Below are 25,600 nucleotides of genomic sequence, written 5' to 3'. Positions count from 1 at the left end.
AGCTGCTGCCCTCATGCTCCCCATCCAGTTGACCACCGAATCACTCCTGAGTATTTCCCCCGTCACTGTTTTCTGGGCTCACTGGCTCAGTTCCTGTCTCCTGTAGGCCAGCGTGCAGGCAGAAGCTTGACCTGGTCTCTGCGGTGCCAGCCTTGCCCAGTCCCTATTCCGTGAGAGCCATGACAGCGCCTTTCTGTGGAGCGGACCTGATGTCATGTCGTCCACAATGTGGGGCCCCGTGCAGGGCCGCTCCGCACTGACTGCTTCAGCCCTGTGTCCTGCTGCTCCCCAGTGGGTCCCCTCTGCCCTCGTAATGCATGCAGATCGGCAGCGCCCAGGCCGTCTGGCGTCCCTGGGCCTTTACCCCTTTGCACCTGCGGTTTCCTGTTGATGCCTCTCCTTACCGCCCTTTCTCCACGCGGAAAAGCGCCTGCCTGTCCTTCGCCTGCCTGTCCTTCCCGAGTTCTCACAACGGTGTCCTCCCTCCAGAGGCCCCTCCCTGTCTGCGCGGAGGCGCTCGCCCCTTTGCTGTCCTCATAGCGCTCAGTGTGGTCTCGCTCTGGGGCTGGTCACGCCAGCCTGCGAGCGCCTCAGGAGGCCTTTATCTCCGTGACTTCTCTTTGTCCGATGCATCGCAGATCCACGTTAAATGTCTCTTGAGGACCAGGCACCAGGCTGTGGGGTCGACAAGGCCCCGCCTTGCGTTGAGCAAGGGGTGATTGCTGCCCTGGGAACGATTCTTCTAGAGACAGAGGTGGTTGTCTGAATGGAGAATGCCTTGTCATTGTACTTAAATGGAGAGACCGGTGGCAGTGGGGCATGGGACTGGCCCGTGAGGAATTTGAGTCCTAGTTTCCTGGAGGACGTCGGCAGCTTATTACATTCGAGCACGTCAGGCCCCTCTCCCTCGCTCTGGTGTGCAGGTGTATTACTGGACCGCCTGGAAGGTCATTTCTCCCCGCCCTCTGACCTCGGGCTCCCACTGGCCCTCGGGCTGGGCAGGCGGAGGTTTGGGTTGGCCTGCGGGCGGTGGGCACTGGACCAAGTCTGTCTTGTCCACCGCTGTGTTCACACCCGCCACCAGGGGGTGCCCACTGTTTGTTGAATGAATGACCAATGGCCTTCAGCCTCTAGTACTGTGTACCCCTTGAATCTAAGGACCAATTAAAGCACAGCTCGCGGTTTTCAAAGGAGAGGTTTTGTGTCCTCTTCCTTATTTTCGAAGATTGCTGCTTGACAGCTTATCAGACCAGAGGATAATCTTCCTTTCTGTAGGGAGATGGCGCAAACAGGATCGCCTCACTGTTCTGGCAGCCTAAGGTCAGAGAGAGGAGTCCTTAGGGGCCCGCATGTTACCAGGTAGCACTGAGGGCCCTGGGGCGGCCTTGCCCTCCTCCCCAGGGAGCCACCCCAGGGTGCCTGGCCAACGGGCCTCACGCGGGAGCACCTCGCGGAATGTACTGCGACACTCGCAGGTGTGTGCCCAGGGGGCGCCTGTGTCCCCTGAGTGGTTCAGCGTTTGAGGAGCGCCCAGAGGCCTTTCTAGGTTTAGCGCTTTAAATCAGTCCTGGGCCTGATCAAGGAAGGCTTCCTGGAGCAGCTGGCACTTAGGCGGCAGCTTGGAGAGGTGGCCGAGGTCCGAGCAGGGCGAAAGGAGGCGCAATTCTTTGGGGAGAGTGCACTGTGTTGGCGACCCAGAGGTGAGTGGGGGCGTCCCCTACACTGGGTTAATGACGAGGGCAGGAGGAAAGGAGCGAGCCATGCTGGCTCTGTTGCCTGCCAGGCCTTCGGCTGTGCCTTGTGGAGTATGTTATTTATTTGGAGAAAAGGCTAAGAAGTTAGTAGTGAGCCGTGGCATCCTGGAGGGCTTTTTATTGCAGATGTAATTTTCCTGGAGCGTGGCATCTCTTTTCTCTCTAGTCCTCTGTTCTTCGTTCAGGTAAATGCCTGAAACAACAGGACAACAGACCACAAAAGACTCGGTGGCCCTCTGGGCTGGGCTGCTGCATAGCACGCAAGGCAGCAGGGAGCTGGGCGCCCGCCGAGCTGGCTCGTCCCTCAGGGAAGCGCGGGCTGTGTGAGTGCCCAAGGTCGAGTGGTTTCAGGGTTGTGGTGGTTTGTCACACCCTTAGGTACCTCGACTTGTCAACGGCTTTGTCTAAAATATTAGTGAAAAAAGCAAGTGAATGAAATAAAGTGTAAGTGTGGGGAGAGAATCTTGAGAGAAGAAAAGTTTCATACTTTTTAGTACAAAACCACTTTCTCCAAGAAGTCAATCTTTCAATTAAAACAAAACAACCCTAAAAAACAAATGTGTGTATGCACACGCACACGCAGTTTAAGTCCAGCCAAGTGCTTTCACTCAGTCTCTTGAGACAATTTGATTGCCTGTTTATTCTGCAAGTCTAAAAGGAAACTGTTGCCTTTAGCGTTCTGAATCTTTTAAAAATTAACGTACGAACACAGCCTGTAAAATCAGAAGAGCTAAAGTGCTTTTAGCCAAGAACAGACTGCTGCGCCGATGCCACCTGAGCATCAACACACAGGAATAATCCCTTATTAGACAGCACACGGGCTTTGGGGCGGCATTTTCTTTGCATGGCAAAGCTTTTCCCCAGACCGCCCTGCAGCCTCAGGGAGGCCCTGGTCTGCCAGCTGCGGCCGTGGGACACAACGTTCTCCCCTGTTCTTCCGCCTCTCTGAGGATGATGTGTTTTGTTTTCTATTGTTTTGATATTGCAATGTCTTGTAAATTACCAGGATTTTTTTTTATAGCAATGTACAGTGTGTATGCATGGGGATATGGCAAATAGACTGAAAATTTTTTAAAGAGTTGGCTTTTAAGAATTTTTTCAAATTCACCACTATGGAAAACAGTATGGAGGTCCTTCAAAAAATTAAAAATAGAGGTACTGTATGATCCAGCAATTCCACTGCGGGGTGTATGTCTGAAGGGTGTATGTGTGGGATCTGGAAGAGATATTTCCACGCCATGTTCACTGCAGCATCGCTCACACAGCCGAGACACGGAACAGCCTAAGTGTCCATCAGCAGGTCTCACACACACACACACACCTTGGCGCACACACACACACACACACACACACACACACACACACACACACACGAGTATCATGCAGCCAGGAGAACAAAGGACATCCTGCCACATGCGACAACATGGGTGGACCTAGAGGGCATTATGCTAAGTGAAGGAAGCCAGACACAGACAAATCCTGCACGGTGTGACTTATGTGTGGAATCTGAAACAAAAGTCAGACTTGGGGAAAAGTGGTTGCCAGGGGCTGCGGGGGCAAGGGAGAGAGTGGTCAAAGGGCACAGACTTTCGGCTGTGAGATGAGTAAGGTCTGGGGATCTAATGAACACGCAGATGCCCGTCAGTAGCACTATCGTGTCACTGAAATTTGCTAGGAGAGTGGAACTTACACGTTCTCACCACATAAATAAATCAATAGGTGATGGCTGTGTTCATTAAATAGGGGAAATCCTTTCACAATTTTAAGAAAAAAATGTTGAAGTTCATTGCATTTTTCTAGCAATTACAAAAATAATAGGAAAAAAAACCATAATAAATGGGAGAGGGAGTGGAGATGCCCGTGTCGGCTTTTTCCCAGTGACCCCAGTCTGTCATGTTCCCAAAGGGTCACCTTTCATGCTGTCTCAGCCAACACATGTGCTGTCTCCAGTCTCTCACTTTTAGAGGGGTGCTCACACTGGGCACGTCATGTTTCTGTCTATAGATTTACTTTTTCTGCACGTTACGTATAAATGGGATCACACAGCACGTGGTCATTTACGTCCGGCATCTGCCCACTAGTGTAATGCTTTTGAGGTTCAGCCACGTTTTAGCATTTACCAGGATCTCACTCTTTTTATGGAGTAATAGTCCATTGTCTGGATGGACCACGTGTTATTTATCCACTTGTCAGTTGATGGACATTGTCTGTTGTTTTCACTTTTTGGATATTATGAATGATGTGGCTATGAACATTTGCATACGAGTTTTTTGTGTGGACATCTCTTTTCAGTTCTCTTGGGTAGATAACCTACAAGAGGAATTTCTTGGTCATATGGCGAATTTATGTTTACCTTTTTAAGAAAATTCCACACTTTTCCAGAGCGGCTGGGTTCCCTCCAGGGTTCCCGTTCTTCCTCATCCTCTCCAACCCTTGTTATTATCTGCCTTTTTGATTCTAGCCATTCCCGTGGGCGCCAGGCGATATGTCATGGTGGTTTGATTGGCGTTTCCCTGACGACCGATGCTATTGAGCAGCTTTTCATATGTTTATTGACCATTCTTATATATTCTTCGGTAATATGTCTATCCAAATATTTTGCCCATTTTTAATTTGGGTTAGCCTTCTTGAGTTGAAAGAATTCTTTATATATTCTGGATATAAATCCTTTACCAGATATAAAATTAACAAATATTTGCTTACAGTTTCTGGCTTGTCTTTTTATTTTCTTAATTGCCACTTTCGAAGTGCAGAAGTTTTAAATTTTAATGAAGTCCAATTTACTATTTTTTTTTTATCGATCATACTTTTGGTGTCATATCTAAAATATCATTGTCCAACCAACAGCACGAAGATTTTGTTCTTTGTTTTTCTCCAAGAGTTTTGTAGTTTTAACTCTTAATTTTAAGTTTAAAATCTTTTGAGTTCATTGTTTAACATAGTGTAGATGGTGTAAGAGTCTGAATCCCAGGACCATTTGTCGAAAACGCTGTCATTTCCCCACTGAATTGCCTTGGCAGCTTCGTCAGGCACCAGCCGGCTGTTCACAGGAGCGTTTATTTTTGAGCTCTCTAGTCTGTTGGTCTCTGCGTCCAGCCTCTGCCGGCACCACGCTGTCTGGATTACTGTAGCTCTCTGGCAAGTTTCGAAACTGAGGTATGAAGCCTCTAACTTTGTTCTTTAAGATGATTTTGGCTATTCTGAGACCTTGGTGTTTTCATATAAATGTTAAGATCAGCATGTCAGTTTCTGAAAAGAAAAAAATTTTTTTTTCTTTTTTTTTGCCTGCTGAGGTTTGCATTGAATCTGTAGCTCACCTTGAGGATAGTGGGCATCTTAACCATATTGACTCTTCTGGCCTATGAACACGGTATCTTCCGTTTATTTAGACGGTCCTTCATTTCTCTCAGCAGTGTTTTGTAGTTTTCAGTGTATAAGTATTCTAGTTTTTTGTTGCGTTTATTCCTAAGTGTTTTATTCTTTTGTTGCTATTTCAAATGCAGTTATCTTCTTAATTTCACTTTTAAATTGTTCATTGCTAGAACATAGAAATGCCACTGATTTCTGTGTAATGATCTGTGTCCTTGCCATCCTCTTTCATTAGCTTTAGAAGTTTTGGTGTGAGTTCCTTAGGATTTTCTATGTACAGCGTCACGTAGGCTCATGTTTGTTTATTTTTCTTTCCTCACTAGAATCCTGCTGCTTCTGTTGGTGCTTCACGAGAGGGAAGTTATGAATAGATGTACAGAAGCTTGAAGCGGTGCACCCTCTGGGGTATTCCAAAACAGACTAGAAGAATCAGTTAAAAGGCAGCCTGATAAGTGCTGTCACGTTTACATATAGTGAATACAGAAACGAGGCAGGTCGAGAATGAAGTCGTAGAGGCCAGCTCTGCCCCGGCCCTCCCATCAGTTGTCCTTGATGTCACTGTCGGAGGCAAAGTCTCCGGAGGCAAAGCCAAAGTATACTGGAGGGTGAAGCCTAGTGCGGAATGGTCCCGTCTTTAAGAATGTGGAGGTCGTGCTCTCTAACTGGTCGGGATGAGACATTTAGTGGACAGTGGGGTCTTCAGTTGTTACGCTCTGGTATAGGTTTGGTGTGGGTTTCCGTTTTCTCTCTGTAGATTCTTTAGGCTACAAGGCCAGTTCTTAGAGTGGGGTTAAATTTTGCTGCTTATTTTAACCATTAAAGCAATTATTTTGCTTCATTTTGGTGGGAAATACAATTTCTAATCCAGGTCTACGTCTATGCCACCCTGAACGTGCCCAATCCTGTCCGATCTCGGAAGCTAAGCGAGGTCGGGCCTGGTTAGTACTTGGATGGGAGACCACCTAGGAAGACCAGGTGCTGTAGGCGTTTAAAAAAAATTTCTAATCCAGAGCCTTACCTGAGACATTTCTCCACAGTGACGAGTTTATTGGGCACTGTCTGAGAGTTTCAGTACACTCACAAAGGAGGCAGAGCCACAGGGTTATGCCTTCCAGATCCGAGGAGGCGGGGATAAGCCAGGGACGGACAGTGCTCTGTCCGGGGTCACAGGCGAGCAGGCCTGGAGAGCAGGTGGAAGCACCTGTCACTCATAGCAGTGGGGTCAAGGTCGCTGGCTTCTCTGGCTCTGAGTGGTCATTGTGGACAGTGCCCCAGAGAAGCAAAGCGGTAACTTGGGACGCGAACCCTGCCAATCCTTACCCGAACGTTGGGGCTCGGCACGGACCCCAGGGTTGTCAGCTGTAAACTGTCTGAGCAGAACTCAGGGCAGTGTTTTTCTTTTCCCGCCCCCATCCAGACCGTTGCTCCCGATACCTTTCGAATAGAGTGGAGCTATTTTTCCACACCATGTTCTAAATACTTAGGTCATACCAAAGCTCCGGTTAAGCCAGAGTTCTGGAAACTTCCAGCTGTGGCCACGCTAGCCCGTGCTTTCCTCTTCACCGTACCCCACAGTGTGCCAGCAGGTTGTCCGCTCTGTCACTCCGCTCTGCGTGGCCCCGAACCTCGCTGCTGCCCACGGAGGTTTCGTGACAGCTCCAGCACAGGTGCTGGCGTGCGGAGCGCACTCCATACGCGCTGTCAGTGCTGCTGTTCCCACGCGACACACACTGTGGCTGCCTTTCAGGGCCCGCTGACAGGCAGTGCTTGCTCCCAGCTGGGTGTGGTGCTGGAGGGACGGCTTCGGGACAGGGCTTCCCACCTTCTCGGTGGCCGGAAGACCAGGCGAAATGCAGGCTGGGAGTCAGGAGTGTGTGGCCAGCCGGGATCTCCATTCTAACGAGCTCTCAGCGATGCTGGCTCACGCTCTGAGCAGTGAGCGTTTAGGGTTTTTTTTTTACTACAGAAAGAAAAAGGGAAAAAACAAAAATGCTCATCATCCCACCCAAATGACGCGGGAGCATTTACCCATGACTAGAAAGTACAGACTGAAGCCACCACTTCCGCCCTTCTGCTGCCTGTCCCCCTTCCCAGGGAGACGGTGACATGTGTCTTACCGGAAATGCTGCTGGGCGTCCATGCGCCCACATCTTCGTGAGCCTCTGAGCGGGTGACGTCTGCTCTTTTTCTGGGGCGTTGTTTCTGACGGAGGAGGCTCTGCACTGACTGCAGCTGGGGGCTGCGCTGTAGGCCTGCGCTCGGTGCTGGCCAGGGCCCCTCTTTCTGGAGCGTTCCTGAGACCATCCTCCCGCCCACTGCCGCCCTCACGTGTTTCAGTGGTGGTGTCCCCTCCGCTGGCTTCGGCTCCCTGTGGGTTTAGTGGCATGACCACTGGTTGGGAGCGATGCACGGGAGAGATGGGTTGTTGTGGTTAGGATGCACTTGAAACCGGTAAAATATAAATGCTTTGAAAAATAATTTTTTAAGGGAAAAAACAAACAAGTAGTTTGAGATACTGCATTTCAGACAGTTTGGTCTCTAGTGATTTACATCGTTTGGAAGCTTGTGCTGTCCCTCGGCCGTCACAAAGAGCGACGGTAACGGTCACTGCTGTGGACCTCGCCACACGCTGCACCGTGTGAGAGTGGGTGTCGGTCCTCCACGTGGCAGGGGAGACGCTGAGGCTCAGAAGCTGAGGTCACACAGCTGATAAGGGGCAGAGCCAGGATTGGACTCCATGGCTTTTTGACTCCTCAAACTGAGTTCTGCTAGTATGGGGAATTTTCAGTTGACACATTAAAAAGTATCCTGACGAAAAGAGAATTTGAGCCACGTGCATTCAGGACTCATTCCTGACTACTGGGCTGTGCGTTTCAAAACCGAACCGTCTTCAGTTAAATCCGTGTAGTCTGCAAAGTGGTCCATTTTACACTGTTGTCACATGTACGTTGTTTGTCGACTCCTCGTCCTTCCACGTGATGACCGAAGCCTTGTGACGACACAGAAGGTTCAAAAGTTGATCCACAAAGGATGGTTTTGTTCTCTGCCGTTCTTGCTATTGCTCACGGCATAGAGACAGCTGTGATTATTTCTGCTGGGTGCTGATGGGTCAGTTTCAACTTCTGAATAATTGAGTTTTTTGTTGTTGTTTCTTCCTTTGTAGAGACTTAAAGCCTGAGAATATTCTCCTCGATGATCATGGTAAGTGAGTGAGCCTTTCACGTTTAAAGCATAGACTTTGTTGAGTGGGACTTGGACACAAAGCTAATGTGGATTTAGCTGGTTAATGCAGAATAGAAACTACAACAAAAAGAAATGGGTATATGTTTTTTAAAAATGATAATATAGATAACATTGCCATTCCCCTGTATTCAGGCAAGAAGTAGTGATGGTCATAGTTTTCAGTTAATGATTGGGCTTTAGAAGCATACCAAGGTCAAGTGAAAGAAAGGACATTTTTCTCTCTCCTCTTCCTCGCTGTTGACCCACATCCTGCTTTATTCCTTGGACGTGTGTTTCCAGGATGCTCTGGGTACTGTCCCCTTGGCAGAGCACAGGTCACTGGGCAGGAGTGCAGATGCCTCGTGGGCTCTCATGCTGGCCGTGGAGGCCCTGCGACAGTGGACAGGAACGGCCTTTTGGAAGGACCCTTGTTGGCGGCACGGGCACCCACTCAGACCTGGGTTCTCTGGGTGACACCTGCACTCTGCGTGTTAACAAGCTGCTGTGTTAACAAGTAACCACCTAAGTGTTGAGAGGGAACTTTTTTCAGGTGATCTTTTGGCTGAGAAGTCTTGCAGTCTAGTGGAGAGCATGTGACAAGGCCAACAGGATGCCGCCAAGGGGAGGGCAGGGTTGAAGGCAAGGGCCCTGAAGGCCACGCGGGCACTTCCAGTGCATGGGCTCCTTTTCCACTCTGCCACGCGCTTCCTGCTTGTCATGCCGTGTGTGCGTGAAACAGCCACCCTGTGAGGAAGGGAAGGAATTCACCTTTTATGGAAGGCGATACCAAGATTTGGAAGGATTTTGCCAAGGTCACGCCCATAGCTTCCGGCTTCCGGCCTGCGATTCGTTCTTTTTTTTTTTTTACTCTTCTTTTTTCTTTTTCTTCTTTTTACCCAAACCCAAACCCCAGCCCCAGACCCAACCTCAACCCCCTGGGGTTCGTTCTCGCTATGCTGCTGATCAGAGTGGGGATTAAAACGGCTTAAAGAGGGAGGATGCACTCTGCGTGCAGTGGGGAGTGATCTCCAGTGTATGCCGTTACCTGGAAAAAAGTAAGGCGCAGAACAGCGTGTGGCATGTTGTCTGCTGAGTGAAGGAAGAGGAAGTAGCAGTGCATATTCGTATTTCGTATCTGTACGTAAACACCAAGGGAAAGCCATAAACTAACAAGAGATAAAACAGAACGTGGGGAGCAGATTTTCCACTGATGCTGATACTTTTTAATACGTTTGTAGTATATCATTCAATTTCTGCAAAAAAAAAAGCCATTACATGCTGGGATTTTGATTGGAACTATGTTGAATCTGTAGCAGATTTGTGGAGAACTGACATCGTAACAATATCAAGTCATTCAGCGAATGCGCGCAGGACGGTTTTGTGGGTGGCGGGGCTCCTTTCATTTCTCAGTGCTGCTTTGTAGTCTTGTTCCCTGTGGCACCGTCTGAGCACATGACTTGTTCAGAAGCCCCTCATTTATTCGTTCCGTAAGTGGCCTTAAGGAAACCACATGCGGGTATTGGTAGGTCTTTCTCTGTGTAGCTCCCTCCTCTCCAGAACGTTCCCCCACAAAGTCGAGCTGACCTGTCTTTCTCGAGGTCTAGCCTCTGTCTTCTGACCTTAGTGAGACCACCTGCTCTGTGTAGCTGCCCCTTCCTGTGCCGTGACCTGAAGGTCGCTCCTAGGCGGGATGCCAGCAGGGACGCCAGGAAGGCGGTGGGGCCCAGCCCGCTTGTCCCTCTCCGTTCGGGAATGACAGCCCGCGGCTACCTTGGGCCCAGCGTCCAGCAGTGTATTCGATCGTCTTTTCAGTTATTTCTGGCAGGAGGGCAAGTGTTGTATCAGCCACTACTCCTTGTTTGGAAGCAGAAGTTTTCAGACATTTGTAGTTTGGTACATTCCAATTTATAAATTATTGTCCCATTATGTGTGGTGTTTTTTTGTGTGTGTTCTGATTAAGAAAATTCTGCCTATCTCTATACCACAGAACTTTTGATATTTTCTTCCAAAAACATCAGTGTTTTATGTTTCCCATTCACTTCTGTGATCCATCTGGACCTGATTTTTCTGTGTGGTGTGAAGTAGCGGTTAAGATACACTTTTCCCAAATGTGTCACCAGTTGACCCAGCACCGTTGACTGGGGAGATCATCTATTCCCTGCCTCTTTGGAGTGCCACATTTGTCGTGAATCAAGTATCTTTGTATGCGTGGATCAGTGTCTGGGCTCTGTTCCGTTCCCGTGGTCATCCTGTTTATCCTTAGGCTCTTTAGCTGTGGTCAGTGTTCGTGGGTCCCCACGGCCTTGTCCACCCTGGCGAGAGGAAGGAGCCCAGCAGCGTTCCTGGGCGTTGCCCGTTACTGTTCTTCACACGCCGTGGACCTGCTCATGTTGCAGTTAAGAACAGAAAGCAATGACCAAACTTTGTTTGCTTTTCTTGATTTCAGGAGACTTTTAATCTTTTCTTGTTTTCTTATTCTTTTAATTGAAAAAAATGTACTCCTAGCTATACTTTGGTTTCTAGTATTTAAAAAAATGCAATTGATTTGAGGATTTTTGCTGTCATGCAATTAAGATTCCTAAGAACTGGTTTCTGCCAGAAGCCACAGAACACATGCTCCTCTGCGTACTTCTTCATTTCCCTGCTGGACAGCTTCTGAGGTTTTGTTTTTGTCTCTAAAGCAGAACTTGACTTACGTGGTAGAATTAGGTGAGGAAAGATGCTATTGTCTGTCCTAGGTGTGAGGTACATTTACCCTTTGACCATCCTAAAGCGGCAGCGCTCTGTTTTGCAAACTTACAAATTACGGGGGACTTGACTTAGGAAATCCGGCCGGTGGTTGTGATAACAAAGGAAACTATATCGCGCTTATATTGTCTGTAGCAGAGGCCTCAGTTTTACGGAGTAGACGTGTTCCTAAAGAGTGGGATAAATAGTGAGTTTGTGTAAAAACCAGTAGCATTTTGTTATTGACAGTGATTTTATAGGAAATCACATCCTATTCTATCTAAGATAAGCGTTCTGTTTTTTAAACATAAAAACAATACTATTATTACATCCCAAAGTATTTACTGATTCCTTAATATCACCTGATAGTCCATAGACTTTAAATCTTAATTGTCTCATAAATTTTTTATAATCGAGTGTGTTTATAATTGACTATTCAGTGAACCTCATTTTGTTTGGTTGTTATCTCGTTGAGCCTTTTTCAATTTTTACAGGTTCCTCCTCCCTGCTTCTTTTTGTTATTTATCTGTTTGTGAAACCAGGTATTATGGGCAGAATTGTGTCCCTCCAAAATTCATGTGGTGAAGTGCTAACCTCCAGGACCTCAGAATGTGACTGTATTTGGAGATAAGTTTTTTAAAGAGGCGATTAAGGTAAAATATGGACATCGCGGTGGGCCCTGACCCAGTATGACTGGGGGCCTTATACGAAGAGGAGAGTAAGACACAGATACACACGGGAGGGACGGAGGTGAGGGCACAGGGAGAGGGCTGTCATCTACATGCCACGGAGAGAGGCCAGCCCTTCCAACACCTTGACCTTGGGCTTCCAGCCTCCAGGACCGTGAGGAAGTAAAGTCCTGTTGCTTAAGCCCCCGGTCTGTGGCACTTCGTTATGGCCCCAGCACGTAGTACCCGGACGTTCCTCTGATCTCCCATGGTGTGGATTGGGCTGGATTTAATGTGCTCCCCACCCCCACCCGCACCACCGCTTTTCCTGTAAGCCGCAGTTAGATCTGGAGGCTGGAATAGTTCCAGGTCTGGTCATGGGTGAGCAGACATCGTGTGTGCTTCCTGTCGCAGGGCAGAAGGAGGCAGGCGGTGGCTGAGTAACTCTTTTCGTGGTGTTCAGGTTGGTCAGTGCTTTCGAATGCTGTCAGCCTGATCTACGCGTTATTCAGATCCTGCCGGCCTTTCGTTTAATGGCTTAACAGTCATTGCTGAGATACCTCATTTCACTGGGACTATAAAATGGCGATATTCTGATTCTGTCGTTCCTTTTGCACCCATTTGTTGGGATTCATCTGTAAAAAAGAACTTTGCTTCATCAACATTTGCATACTCGTTTGTTCAGGAAAACCAGGTGAAATACTCGAACACTGCTTCCCTATACTTTCACTTTTCAGAGTATTCTGTTCTCGATCATTCTCCAAGGCAAGCAATGAGGTTTCATTTTTCCGTGTCATATGAACTTGCGGGTTTTAACACATCGATGTGATTTAATCCATTGGAGCCATCATTCTTTTTGATGTTGATCGTTCCATCTTCGGCCAGTGAGTGTCCAGTGGGCTTTCATAACTTCCTGTTTTCAGTGTTCTAGGGTTATCTTGAACACGTGCTGACCGAGGCCTGGGATCGACCATTTCTCCAAAGGGCCCCGGCCTTGCATCTGGAAAGTGGCATTGTGAGGCCACGGCGTGGGCGCTGAGATGCCCGTTGCTGCCCTGTTGGCTCTTCTTCCTAGACCTTGTCAGTGGACAGAGAAAACATTTGTCTTGTTTTTTTTTTTAAAGGAAAATATTCATCATGGATTCATATTGATGTTCCTAATTCTCATTTAACTTTTTCATTTCATTTTTGCGTGTTTTTCTCCTAACGCTGAAAATATTAGTTCCTAATGATATTAACATAATTACAATATTTTTCTCCACTTTACCCTCTTACTGTGTAACAGAGATCACTCTCCAACAGTGAGTGGATATCCTTCTGGATCCCTTAGTCCCGCTGCCTGCAGACGCACCGCCTGATTCTCCTGGCCTCACTAGGAGAGGGTGGGCTGTTTCCATTAGTGCAGCAGTGCATAGCCTTGGGCACCTGTCATTTCTCATCTTGTCTAGTGCGTCCGGGACACAGGCACAGGAGTGGGGTTGTGCTGGCTTGTGTTCCCACCAGCCGTGGCTTTGTGTGCCTGCTCCCTGCAGCCCCACCGTCAGACGTGTTCTCCAACTCAGAGTGTTGGGTAGTTTGTCAGTGGTTTTACTGTTCATTTCTCAGTTTAAAAAATCACTTTGTTAGTAGAAAAATAAGAGGAATACTTAATTTCACAGCATGCATGTGCTCTACTTAAACATAAGATACATAAAAACTACGTTGTTGAGGGGATCTTTCTATATGAAAGGAGCAAAACGAGATGTGCTAATAAATGACAGAGCTGGGACTGGAACGCAGGCTATGTGGTTCCAGAATCTGCTCTAACCCCTCCACCCTCCCGCCTCCCAGCGTGGGCGTGCGCCCGGGGCATGACACAGCTCATGGCGTGGTATAGCCTGAGGCAGGGGTCCAAGTTCTGTCTCTAGAATAATGTAGACTGATGTGAAACTGCTTCAGGGCCGTGGAGGGCCTGCTGCATGTTTGTAGTGTTCAGTAAGTATTTACTGGTCGGTTCATTTATTCCTTCAGTGGGTATGCATTGAGCATCTGCTGTATGGCAGGTACTACATTAGAAGCTAGGGACACAGGTGAATAAGCTGAACAGGGCGTCTGTTTCCAGGCTTGCTTTATTTTTCTAGACTTTCAAAAGAATGTTTCCTGTAATTTATTATTTTCATAAGCAATTTAATAACTGTTTAAGTCTTCATATATAAAGATATTAACACATAATATAGTTTTAAGTGAAGTTCCTTTATTTATTATTTTCCTGACTCTGTTATCATTTCTTCAGAGAAAAACGCCATATTACTCGTCTGTGGTTGTCCCTGCGTAAAAGCCTACTGGTATTCTGACAGAAAGTGTTCATTTGCTATTTTGTAGTTGGCATAGTGTTTATTATAGTTTTATTTAAGTATCTGGTAGTTATGTGGCAGTAAAATACTAAACCCAGTGCTTGTATCTTATCAGCTGGTTGTGTGTAGTTAAAGGGCTTCCTGGTCAACAGCCAGGGAGAAATCTAATTTCCTGCTGTTAGTGGAACTGAACTCAGTGGATGATACTTTACTAAAAGTAGAAAAGTTCAATATAATTTTAGATTTCAATGTTTCCAGGTATGGATTGCTAAAATTACTATCCATGTTCTTTAGATGTTTTTCTCCCATTTTGTGTTGTTGTCATAAAGTGTCAGCACGCCCCTGTGATTTGTGTAATGTGTTTGAACACACACAGGACATATCCGGATTTCAGATCTTGGTTTAGCCATAGAGATCCCCAAAGGGGGGACGATTCGAGGAAGAGTCGGAACAGTCGGCTACATGGGTACGTACGAGACACCCCCAGCAAGGCTTGCACTGTCTGTGTGGGCACCAAGCCCTCGGAACACAGAGAAGTGGGAACGCGAGAGCACCTGCAGGCCCCTTCCGCCTGGTGGCCAGGTGGTGTCTGAAGTCTAGACCCAGCCTGTGTTGGGCTGTGGGGAGTCCTCCCAGCCACCCAGCTCCTAGATGACAGTGAGGGCCCTAAGGCCATGTGGCTCAGCAACGGCAGGGCCTGCACAGGGGGACAGGTCTCACTCTGCCACTGCCGCCCATGTGCACACTAGCCTCGCAGATGCCTCGCGAATTCTTGTTCCCTGGTTATTCTGAAGCCTGGCCTTGGGTCAACTCCAGGGACTACCCTCCCAGCTCCTAGCCCAGCGGTGCCAGCCTGTCCCAGGGGTGGCCTCTGACATGAAGGAGGGACTCGAGGGCCTCTGCAGAGTCCTTCAGTAACACCCCACGGCCCACTGTTTTCTGCCGTCACCTGCTGCTGGAGGTCTTGACCGTGTGGTGAACAGATGGCCAATGCCATGGGCACCTGTGGGCGTGGCTCTGTGCATTCGGAGGGCACACCCCTCAGGGGACGGGGTCTTCCCCAGAGCACCTTTCTGTGGTCACTCTAGGACCACTCACTTCCTGTTCTGCGAATGGATACTGTTTCTGATGGCAGCTTTATTGAAATATGCTTCACATACCGTAAACCCACCTATCTGCAGTGTACAGTTAGGTGGGTCTCAGTGTGTTCGCAGAGTTGTGCAGAGACCACCCCTCATTTCAGAATACTTTTGTCACCTCAAGAAAGAAACCTGTACTCGTAACAGTCGCCTCGTCCCTCACCTCTTACCCCCGGCCCTGCACCCACCGACCGGCCCCTAGAGATGGAATCGCACACTGTTCTGCGTCCTGTGTCCAGCTGCTTTTGCTTAACACGTTTCCCAGGTTTATCCATGTTGTAGCAAACGTTACATTTAGAGTGTGTCATTTGGAATTAGAAGAAAATTTAAAACCAAATTTAATTTAATTTAAATTTCCTGTATTTGTTATGTAGCTCCTGAAGTTCTCAATAATGAAAACTATACATTTAGTCCTGACTGGTGGGGACTTGGCTGTCTGATATATGAAATGATTCAGGGACATTCTCCATTCAGAAAATTCAAAGAGAAAATCAGACGGGAGGAGGTGGAACGGCGAGTGAACACTGCCACGGAGGAGTATTCCGAGAAGTTTTCGGAGGACGCCAAGTCCATCTGCAGGATGGTGGGTGCGCTCTGGACAGCTTGGGAACTAAGCCGCTCACTCGCTGTCGCTGGGCAAATGTAGCAGCGAGGCCCTCAGGCTTGGGAGAGGCCAGCAGAGGTCGCTTCCCGTGTCTCCTGATGCAGATGCCAGTGGGGCTTCCTCTCGAGTCAGACAGGACATTAGGGAAAGTTCCAGATGGCATCTGGGAAGATGGCGGGAGTGGGTTTTGGGTTGGGCTGAGCAAGGCAGAGCAGAGCTCGCTGGTGGCTTTCTCTGAGGCGCTGCCGCGGGGAGAGCAGTGTCACGGTCGCTGTTTTCAGAACACAGCTGACCGATGTCACATGACACTAAACATCGAGCAGCGTCTTTGGCAGACTTGACAGTGAAGTTTTCCTCCTCTCTGCCCACGTTTCTCTTCCCTGCCAGCTGCCAGGGGTGCCATCTGACAGACACCCTGGCTCGGCCTGCCTGCCATGTGCCTGCTCTTGTGTCCAGTGTGGCAGCAGGGCCATGGGGCCCCCGAGGCGTGGTTGGATCTGCCCCAAGTGCCCTTGGGCGGGGCTGCTGCTTTCATTCCCTTGGGGCCCGTGGCTGCCCGGGCATGGGGTGTATGGAGGCAGTTCCCTGTCACTTACCATAGGCCATTCTTAGGATTTTCCCGGCACACCCTTTCATTCACGTTCACTCATTTGCCAGGAGTCCTGAGCATCTCCTATGGGACAGGCACTGTCCTAGGCTAGGCACTGGGGATCCAGCAGTGAGTGAAACAGACAGGAGCTGGGTCCGCAATGCTCGTTCTACTTCAAGGGTGGTGGGAATGCACAGGAAGCAGGGGAAGATGTGGGGACTGTCAGACGGGTCGGCCATGGGGGAAGGGCGAGGTGTGCGCTGACCTTGGGAACTAAGCTGCTCCAGGGTTCCGAGGGGAGTGGCTACTGGGAGGAGGGGCTGGGCAGGAAGGACGGAGCAACCCCGCGGCTTGGGGGGGGTAGGGGAGGTTCAGGTGAGAGAGAGTGGGCTTAGCCCCTGTGTGCATAAGTGAAGTGACAAGTGGGAGGGTGGCACCTGCAGGGTTTGTGATGGGGGAAGTCTAAGTTGTGGCAGGGATGGGGGGAGGAGAGAAGGGCAGGGGCGAAGCCCTGGCTGCTCCCAGTGGGGTGTGGACAGGAGAGAGGGTGCAGGTGGTGAGGAGCCGTAGATGTGTAGCAGGAGCTTGTTCTCGCGAGGCTTGTGTTCGCTGAGGTCATCAGCTGCTCGAAGGTGGGAGGGGGCTGTTGGAGGTGTGAGGAGAGGAGGCACACCAGGCTGCCCAGAGATGAGATGCAGGGACGTGAGGGTGACTCCCTGGGCAGCGTCAAAGGCCCACATGCTTTAAAGTGAGACCGGTGGCCCATTGTGTGTCATGCTCCTCCCGTCCCAGGAGCCACAGCTTGGAGTCATGGCTCCTCCTCGCCAGAGTTAGACTGGGGGACACACAGAGAAGAAGCTGCTGGAAGTACGGCAGGTGGAGGGCTTGCTGGTCATGAAGAGTCTAGGCTGTGACGGGCATGGGGCAGGGACAGTGAACCAGGTCCTCGGAGAGGAGGCCACAGAGAGGGAGGTGTGTTGGAATCACCGACAGTTAAACCTGTTAAGGTGTATTTCAGTGACTTATGTGACTTGACAGTGGCTAGAGGGTCATTATTGGTTTCTTTTTCCTTTTGTTTCCATATATGCCGCTATGTGTGTTAGTGGCCCATCATTAAACAGTGGGACCAGAGGCCTTTCTTCCAGTTCTTTCTGCTTGGAGCTGACAGTGTTTAGTCAGCTACTCTATATTTAATAACATCCTGGCCAAGCTACTGTTTATGTTCAGTTGATAACTATATACTGAGTGCTTCCTACACTCTGATAGGGCTGCGGGAGTATAAAAATATAAATTAGAAATGAAGCCTGCCCCTAAGGAGCTCACTGGTTAAAGGCAGGCCTAAAACAAACATCAAAATAACTATGGTAAAAAGCAGAATTTGCTGAGTCCTTTAGGAGGAAGGAAGGCCTTTCCGTTGGAGGTGCTGGGGAAAGAAGGTGGCGTCTGGGCGGGGTCCAGTGCTGTGACCTGAGCGCTGGCTTCGAGGCGGGGGCCTGGCGCGAGCCTCAGCTTCTCGCGGAGAGCCCCCCTGTCTGGGCCTCGGGTGTCCGCATCTGTGAGCCGTGGTTACGGGATCGCCGGGGACCTGGAGCGTTCAGTGACGCGAGTCCTTGGTGATTCCTCAGCAGAAGCATTTAGTTCTTAGGTGGGTTAGCGGCCAACGGCCGGAGTGGAGGAGGAGCGTCCGACGATGCCAGGTCGCTCCAAACAGGAGAGCGGAAGGGACAGGAGCACCCGGGGCGTGGGCGGCGGGCTGCGCCCCTTGCTGAGGACACCTGAAGGGGCTGCAGGCTTCGGCCGGGCTCCTCGCCCTCTCTGCCTGGCACCCTCTCCGGTGCTTCGGGCCTGTGTGCTGAGGGAGTGGCCGTGCACCGGAGAGGGTGCCAGGCAGAGAGGGTGAGGAGTAAGTCAGAGTCGGGCTTGTGTAGGATGAGAGAAGAGGGGGAGGGGGAGGAGAAGTCGGCTTTTGCGGTAATCTGCTTAGGAGGGAGAATGACACCTGGCGTTTGGATACCTTTTTGTGGCTTCGGAAGCTCTGTGACATATTAGCCCATACAATCCTCGCAGTGGCTTTCCAGATAATCTCAGGCTCATAGTTGAAAAACTGAGCCTGACTTTCATGATGTCCCACTGTCAGCGGCAGCGAGTAAACACGAGCCCAGGCTATCTGACCATGGTCCAAGGTGCTGTCCTCTGCCCTGTGCTGTTGGTCAGGCCATGGGATAGGCGTGTTGGCAGCAGGCCTGGTGACAGGGCCATGCAATCCTCGAGATGTAGGAGTTGTGTTTGGCATTTCCCTTCACTTCCATTCCCATTTAATTAACGAAGCATGCAGAGAGTAAGTGCACAGAGCTCATGTCACTGAGGCCCTGCCCTGGCTTGGTGCTGGGCACACTGGAGGAAGCAGCCTCCGCCTCCTGAAGCTTTGAGTGAGGCAGGAAAGACGGCACTAGGCAGTCACCCAAGTGATGTATTCACGGCAGTAGGGACGGGTGGCTTGAGAGATTGGCGGAGGATGCTCTGAGGCAGGAGGCTGGAACCTGAGGGGTTTAGTAGGAGTCGGCCTGTACACATAGAGTTTTCTAGATGGAGGGCAGAGTGTGTGTGCTAGCCCAGGGCAGACTCAGCATGGCAAGTCTGAGGAGGGGAGCCAAGAAGGCATGAGCCACGCTGCCAGAGCACAGACAGCAGGGGTTGGGGGTGCGGCCAGGGAGCTACGGGCGAACTGGGGCCCAGTGTGCTCTGGCCTTTGCCTGGGACTTCAGTTTCTATTCAGGTAAACGTGCTGGCTGTGGGTTTGTTTGGCCAGGGTTCAGCAGAATTCTCTGGGAGGGGCCAGGTGGTCCATGTTATTTAGGCTTTGCAGGTCTCAGCTCCACCTTTGTAATGCGGAAGCAGCACAGACACTATGGGGCTCCTGGGGTTCCCATCAAACCTGTGTACAAAACCATGCAGCCGGAGAGACAGCACCTGGGCTGCAGCTCCCCAGCGCCGGTCCATGCTGTACGGTAGAGAGTCCAGGGCTCTCCCGTGCTGCTTGATGATAACTGTGGAGGAAGGCCCAATTTAATTAGGGACAGTTATACATTTATAAGGAATACTTTTGAAAGAGATACTTTCTATTAATTTTAAGAATGTACAATTTCTAGAAGTAGGTTTGCTGATTCTTGCCTGAGATCCTTAGTGATCTACTTAATGAAAAGAATAAAATGGTTTCTGAGTAACTTAGCGTTAACGTGGTATCTCTGAAGTACTACTTTGTTTCTTTTTAAAAATTCCCCTAATATTTATAGGGTTAACTTGTTTTTACTGAAGGATTTACTTAGCCAACTATTTATTGATCACTCAGAGGAACAACTGAATTTCAACTTCTTTTTGAAGCATCACGTATTCTGAATTAGTAGAATCTGAATGAATGGGGTTTGGTCAGTACTTGGAAATTTGAGTGACCATTTAGATGGAGTGCTCCTCTCCCCCCTCTCCCGATTTTTGATTATTATGGAGATTTTCTGAGTTTTCTTTCTCATCTTTGGAGCTTTTTGACTCCATTTCTGCTTCTTGCAGTTACTCACCAAGAACCCCAAACAGCGCCTGGGCTGCAAGGGTGACGGAGCAGCCGGAGTGAAACAGCACCCCGTGTTCAAGGACATCAACTTCAGGCGGCTGGAGGCAAATATGCTAGAGCCCCCGTTCTGCCCCGACGTGAGTACCGTGCGGCTGTGGGGGCCTGGGGTCCCGGGACATGGCCGGCCTGACCCACGTGGCGTGGCTTCTGCTCACGGTGCTCCCCCGTTCCCCCCATCCCACCCAGGCCCTCCTGGCAGTGCTCTGGCTTCCGGCCTGGTGTCTGCTGTGGGCCGTGCTTGCTGGTGGAGCCGAGCGCATGTCACCGCCCTCGAGAAATCTCAGCCCTGATCTCCTGGCATGCCCCACAAGGCTCTCCTTGTTACCAGCGTCCCTTTCTGACATCGGTGCTGGCACTTTCCCTTCTTTAGTCTGGAATCGGCCTCCCCACTACGGGTCTCAGAGGTCCTGGCTCCACACTGAGAGCCCCAGAGTGGTCACTGAGCCTGCTAGTGAGTGAGCTGAGGGGCCCAAATGGGTGTCTGGCCCAGGGCTGGCACAGGTCAGTTTCTGGTGGGAATCCCTGCGGGAACAGTCTGCTGCAGGTATCTTATAGAAATGTGACGATAAGGTGATGATTCTGCAGGGTGTGATGGGAGTAAGATGTGCAGTTAAAATCGTTTCAGTTGTCCCGTTCGGGACTTAGGTTTATTTTATATCCATGTAGCTTATATAGTAACTTCTTCCTTTGGATGAGTTCACGCATCACATATTTAGTGAACGCCTGCGACCAGCCAGACACAGCTGTAGGTGTTGGGCCCCAAGGAGGACAGCGAGCAAGGCCTCCGCAGCCAGGGAGACTGTCCCAGCCTGCACAGAGAGGCGGTAGAGCAAAGCCAGGCAGGGGCTTCAGATGGGCCATTGGTCCGAGAGCCTTCTGTCCACCTCTGTGGCTGCTTGGGGTCCGGAGCAGGGAAGACAAGCCTGAGACAGAGTTCTCTGAGGCAGGAGGCGTGACAGCAGACACCTGCTGAGGCTCAGGACACCTGGGGGTTCTATTAGACTCACCCAGAGAGACCTGTGGGGGCCAGGTGACAGGAGAGCCAGATGGTCATGTGACAGGCAGTTTCGTGTGAGCCTGTCCCTGGGCTGTCTCCTGAAGCTTTCATTTCCCCACCCTGTGACAGATGCTTTCAGAGCGGTCCAACCAGTGACCTAGGGAACCGTGTTCCTTTGGTCATCACAGCCATCTGTGTGCAAGTCCTGGTAGGCAGTAGGACTTCCTCAGAGCTGCAGGGTGCCTCTGGCACGGGCTCAGCCCTACTGTGGCTGCCCTCAGCGCCTTCTGCTCCCCATCCCCGGAGGCGTGGGCAGGTGCCCCAACGTGCTGGCCAGCCGCCTCTGCCCCAGGACAGCAGTGCCGCTTCTGTCCCAGAGCATCACCGACCCCCTCGCCAGGCCCACCCTTCCAGGGGGCTGTCACGTGAAGGGAGGAAGCCGAGGGCCGGGGCGGGTGCGGAATCCATAGCCAATGGCCTCCGGCCTTCTCAGTGTCCCAACAAGAGCACCCGGCCCACCTTCTTCACCCGGCCTCTGTCTGACATGCGTTTTCCACGGCAGACAAGAGATGCTGGGGCCTCAGGAGGTTTGTGGGTGAGACAGTAGCGAGGGAGCTGGAGGGGACGGTGTCTGCGGGTCTGAGATGCCGAGCATGTCTTGGGGAAGGGGCAGGAAATGTTTCAGATGGGCTTGGCCAAGACACGGGAGCGGGATGGGGGCCCAGGTCTGGATGGTATTCTTAGTCGGCGGGGACAGTGACAACCCCGTGACCTCACGGGCAGCGCATCCTTGTTCCCGGTGCACAGCCGCAAGCAGTTTATTGTAAGGACGTCCTGGACATCGAGCGGTTCTCCACGGTGAAGGGGGTCTGCCTGGACACTGCTGACAACACCTTCTATGGCCAGTTTGTCACGGGCTGTGTCTCCATACCCTGGCAGAATGAGGTACTGCCCTTTACAGCACAGTGGGCTAACGCTAGTTACGAAGACAAAGGCGGAAAGGATGAGACGTGTGTGTGTACAGTAGTTTCCTCTTTAAAATATAGTCTTTAGCTATTTTACATACGTGTGTGTAGAGATAAAATTTATTCACTGCAGCTGCCCTTGGTCCCGTCATAGGAGGTGGACATCTTGGGTGCAGTGGTGGCTTGCCAGCCCCGAGTCCTACTCAGGGCTGGCTGGCACCATGGTTCCTATGGTAGTGACACCTCTGGGGGTACGCTCAGAGAGAGGGCAAGAGGAAGCCACATTCCTCACCCAAGAAGAGGCCAAGCATCAGGGGAAGTAGGCCTCAAGGACTGGACTGGCCCCAGGGCGCTAGCACGCTGGGTGGGAGGTGGCCGCCCGACCTCACCAACCTCGCCGTGTCTCCACTGCTCTGTCTTGCTCTTCTGTGGATGCAGATGATAGAATCTGAATGTTTCAAGGACATCAACGAAAGTAAAAGTGAGGAAAGTATGGCATTAGATCTGGAAGACAAAACAGAATCAGTTCTCAGACCAAAGAGAGGCTTCATCTACAGACTCCTCAAAATAGGGGTAAGGGTGAAAAATTGTGATATTTTGAATTTTTTTTTAATGTGATGTGTTAAAAGAAAATAATTGTACCAAGTTAAAACTTTCTTTTCTTTTTCCAACTTGCTTTTTTCAACGCCTCTTATATATGACATTTCACATAGTTTAAGAGCCAGCTATATGGTGCCATTTGAGCCCAGCCAGAAAAATCCCCACGGTGGTTTGCTGTGTACGAAGAATCTGTTCTGATCCAAAAGGGATGGCTTACCGACACTCAAAGATGCCTGTCAGTGACACAGCATTTTAAGCTAGGCTGAGAAATCAGTATCTTATAGAACAAATCATAAAACGATACACGTCATTTAGATTCTACACGTTCTGATTCTTATAGCTGTTATCTTTCTGCTTCAAACAGAAACTAATTCTCTTGCAAATGGAAGAGTGGTTTGGAGAGACTTTATATAGTAGCATTAAATATAGAAAAATTTTTTTTTTCAAGTGACATCCTGCTTTGTGCCCTGTCCTTGAGTTTATTCCGAGGTTATCCACTAACATTCTAATCCGTCTTTTTTCAGTATAAGAAAAACAAGCTTAGGTGTTGCAAGTTTCTCGGGGTGCGTTTCCCATGACTGTGTTCCCTCAGAACTGGGGGGTTAGGCCCGGGTTACCCCAGGTGTTCTGGGAGCCATCTCTCAGTCCTCACTCAGGTGCTGTGGAGGTGGAGCCGTTCTGGAGACACCGGTCCCCCAGTGTGTGGTGCAGGGCGGGAGCCTCCTGGCCTGGAGCTGAGCGCCCAGCCGTGGGCGGGAAAATAGGAAGCAGTGCAACAGGAAGTGCCAGGAGAGAACAAATCGGAGCCGTTTTCTGTGTATGTGAATTGAGCATCCTCCAAACCATGAAGTAAATAAAAGAATATGTGAGGTTTTGTCTGCCTTAGAGTTAGCGCCCCCGCAGTTTTCGAATGGTCCTTTACATGTAAGGGAAGTTTAGCCCGTTTGTGTCAGGAAGGTGACTGAGCAGCCGCTGTGCCATGTGTTACAGGGCTGCATTGACCCTGGAGCCGGTGAGAAGGAGCAGCTGCCCACACAACTGTGACACCCCCGGCACAGCCGGACCCCAGTGCCAGCACCCAGAGCACGTGGCTCAGTGCTTCCTCCTGTCTGTGGATAGCAATAAACGTGTGACACATCTTAAAACATCCCTTGTGAGTCTGCAGATTTTTCTACATTAAAAGCTGAATTGTCTTTTCACTAAAGCTGGACTGAAGAAAAAGCCACTCAGGGACTGCTGTGATGTCCAGAGACCCCAGCTGTGGACGGACGCCTGCAGCTGGGCTTGAGTGTCTCCTGTGCCCATGGAGCAGGGGGAGGGTGGGCTCAGGCATAAGCCCAGCCAGTGCTGTCGGGGAGGGGGCCCTGGGGTCACACCTGTGTCTTGCCGAGTTCACCCCCAGGCCAGGCATAGTCACTCCTGCCCACCCTCTGCGAGAGGGTGTGTCCAGGAGCCTGACATCAGGGCTTGGCAGTCAGGGGCTGCCCACCCACGAGTCTGGAGTGTGTCGGGTTTATGTGACAGTGGCCTGTGTTCCTGGGCTGTGCGGTGCATCCCCTTGAAAGGCAGTCTAGAGAGATCTGGGCTCAGGCTGACTGAGGAAGGGTAAGAGCCAACTGCACCTGGGCATGAGGAGAGCACGGTGCCACGCGGAGCTTAAGCTAATTCTCTGCCAGAGTTCGTGTTCCCGCTGAGAGCAGAGCAGGCCCTGGCCTGTGGATGAAGCCCAGAGGCCCGGGGAGGCCTAGGCTGCCTCTACAGGGGCGGAGGGACACAGCCTGTATGTGCGGCGGAAGGGGAGCGCACAGTGCAGTGTAACCATTTAAAAATGTCACTCTGTCCTTTCAAATATTGCTTTGAAATAAGTCGAGGACAAGGGTAAAGACAGCTCCAGGACTCCCCCAGAGCCCCAGCTCACTTCCTGGGCGCGGTGGCTCCATTACTTCCCAGCTCCGGCTCATTGGATATATTTCTGCCCCTTTTGGTGTCATGTACAGAAAGTAATGTGACCCAACCGCGACTCAACATACCGTATAATGTATGTGAACGGATTTAACTCACCAGTTAAAGGGAGAGATTGCAGATTGGGTCACAAGGCAAAACCCAACTCTGCCGTCTCCAGGAGACACCTAAAACAAAGTGAGGAAGGTTAAAATTTAACCATTGCAAATGCATTCCAGGAAAATACAAAAATAAAGCAGCAGTCGTGATCTGAATATCAGACAGAATAGAATCCGGGCTGGAAAGCATAAGCCAGACAGAAAGGACACGTAATGTTGAAGGTACAATTCTCAAGATAAAATAGCCGTCGCTTTCCTAAAGCCGAGCTGAGAGGTCGGCCCCACCTCCCAGATAGAGCAGACCTCAAGCGCAAGGCGCGGTGCAACCCCTCCGCGACCCTCACCCCCACCCTCCGCTCCGCCCCGCCCCCAGCGTCCCGCCCGGCGCACGCCCCGCCCCTCAGCGCCAGGTCCCGCCCCCTCCCCGTAGTGCCCCGCCTTTAACGGCACACCGCCCCTCACGTAAGTCCTCACTGTGGGAGTCCCCGCCTCAAGCGCCCTGTCCAGCCTCTCAGCGTAGTATAAGTCTTGCCTCACTGCCCCGCCCTCAGCACCATCTCTCCCGCCTGTCCCACTCTGCCCTATAAGTGACCCTCTTTACGCCGCGCCCCGCCCTCATCAGGTAGGTCCTGCTCCCCTCAGCCCCGCCTCGCCCTCAGGGTCAAGCCCCGCCTCAACGCCCGCCTCAGCGCATGTCCTGCCCTCGCAGCCACGCCCCTGCCCCTCCTCACCACACCTGCCCGGGTCCCACCCTCCCGTAGTGCCCCGCCTTTAACGCCGCGCCCCGCCCCTCACCGTACGTGCCGCCCTCATGGCCACGCCACGCCCCGTAGCCGCGCACCCTCGCCGGAGTGGGGCGCTGTTATCTCAGTGGCTGCGCCAGCTCTGGGAGGCCCCGGCGGACGCGTGGGCGGGTCGGCGCGTCGGCTGGCCATTGGCAGAGGCCGC

The 25,600-nt window shown here is 50.9% G+C and overlaps 1 protein-coding gene, 1 long non-coding RNA gene and 1 pseudogene across 17 annotated transcripts in view; 2 read left to right on the top strand and 1 right to left on the bottom strand.

The window, feature by feature from the left end:
- GRK4 (G protein-coupled receptor kinase 4) overlaps window positions 1-23,741 on the top strand; it is a 47,727-nt gene extending 23,986 nt beyond the window's left edge. For 13 of the 16 annotated variants that reach the window (XM_039838251.1, XM_039838256.1, XM_039838249.1 and 10 more), the window contains 8 exons: window positions 8,287-8,324; window positions 14,450-14,539; window positions 15,587-15,795; window positions 19,970-20,107; window positions 21,835-21,972; window positions 22,431-22,565; window positions 23,249-23,409; window positions 23,583-23,741. In XM_039838251.1, coding sequence (XP_039694185.1) covers window positions 8,287-8,324; window positions 14,450-14,539; window positions 15,587-15,795; window positions 19,970-20,107; window positions 21,835-21,972; window positions 22,431-22,565; window positions 23,249-23,356 — 856 coding nt within the window. In that variant the 3' untranslated portion in view covers window positions 23,357-23,409; window positions 23,583-23,741. Of the gene's footprint in view, window positions 1-8,286; window positions 8,325-14,449; window positions 14,540-15,586; window positions 15,796-19,969; window positions 20,108-20,216; window positions 20,532-21,834; window positions 21,973-22,430; window positions 22,566-23,248; window positions 23,410-23,582 lie in introns of those variants that run through there. The other 3 variants (XM_039838254.1, XM_039838250.1, XM_039838253.1) reach the window with 3 other exon arrangements.
- Window positions 5,992-6,110, top strand: LOC120583037 (uncharacterized; annotated as a pseudogene).
- LOC120582886 (uncharacterized) lies at window positions 22,091-25,583 on the bottom strand. The gene is made up of 2 exons (XR_005647679.1): window positions 25,448-25,583; window positions 22,091-24,721 (listed from the first exon to the last, which is right to left on the bottom strand). It is a non-coding gene; the product is annotated as an uncharacterized LOC120582886 (long non-coding RNA).
- Between the last annotated feature and the right edge of the window lie 17 nt (window positions 25,584-25,600).

This window comes from Pteropus medius, unplaced genomic scaffold, assembly GCF_902729225.1.
Source record: "Pteropus medius unplaced genomic scaffold, Ma_sr-lr_union100, whole genome shotgun sequence".
NCBI classification, from domain to species: Eukaryota; Metazoa; Chordata; class Mammalia; order Chiroptera; family Pteropodidae; genus Pteropus; species Pteropus medius.
The sequence above is the reverse complement of the archived record's forward strand: the minus strand, read 5'-3'. Positions and strand labels throughout refer to the sequence as shown.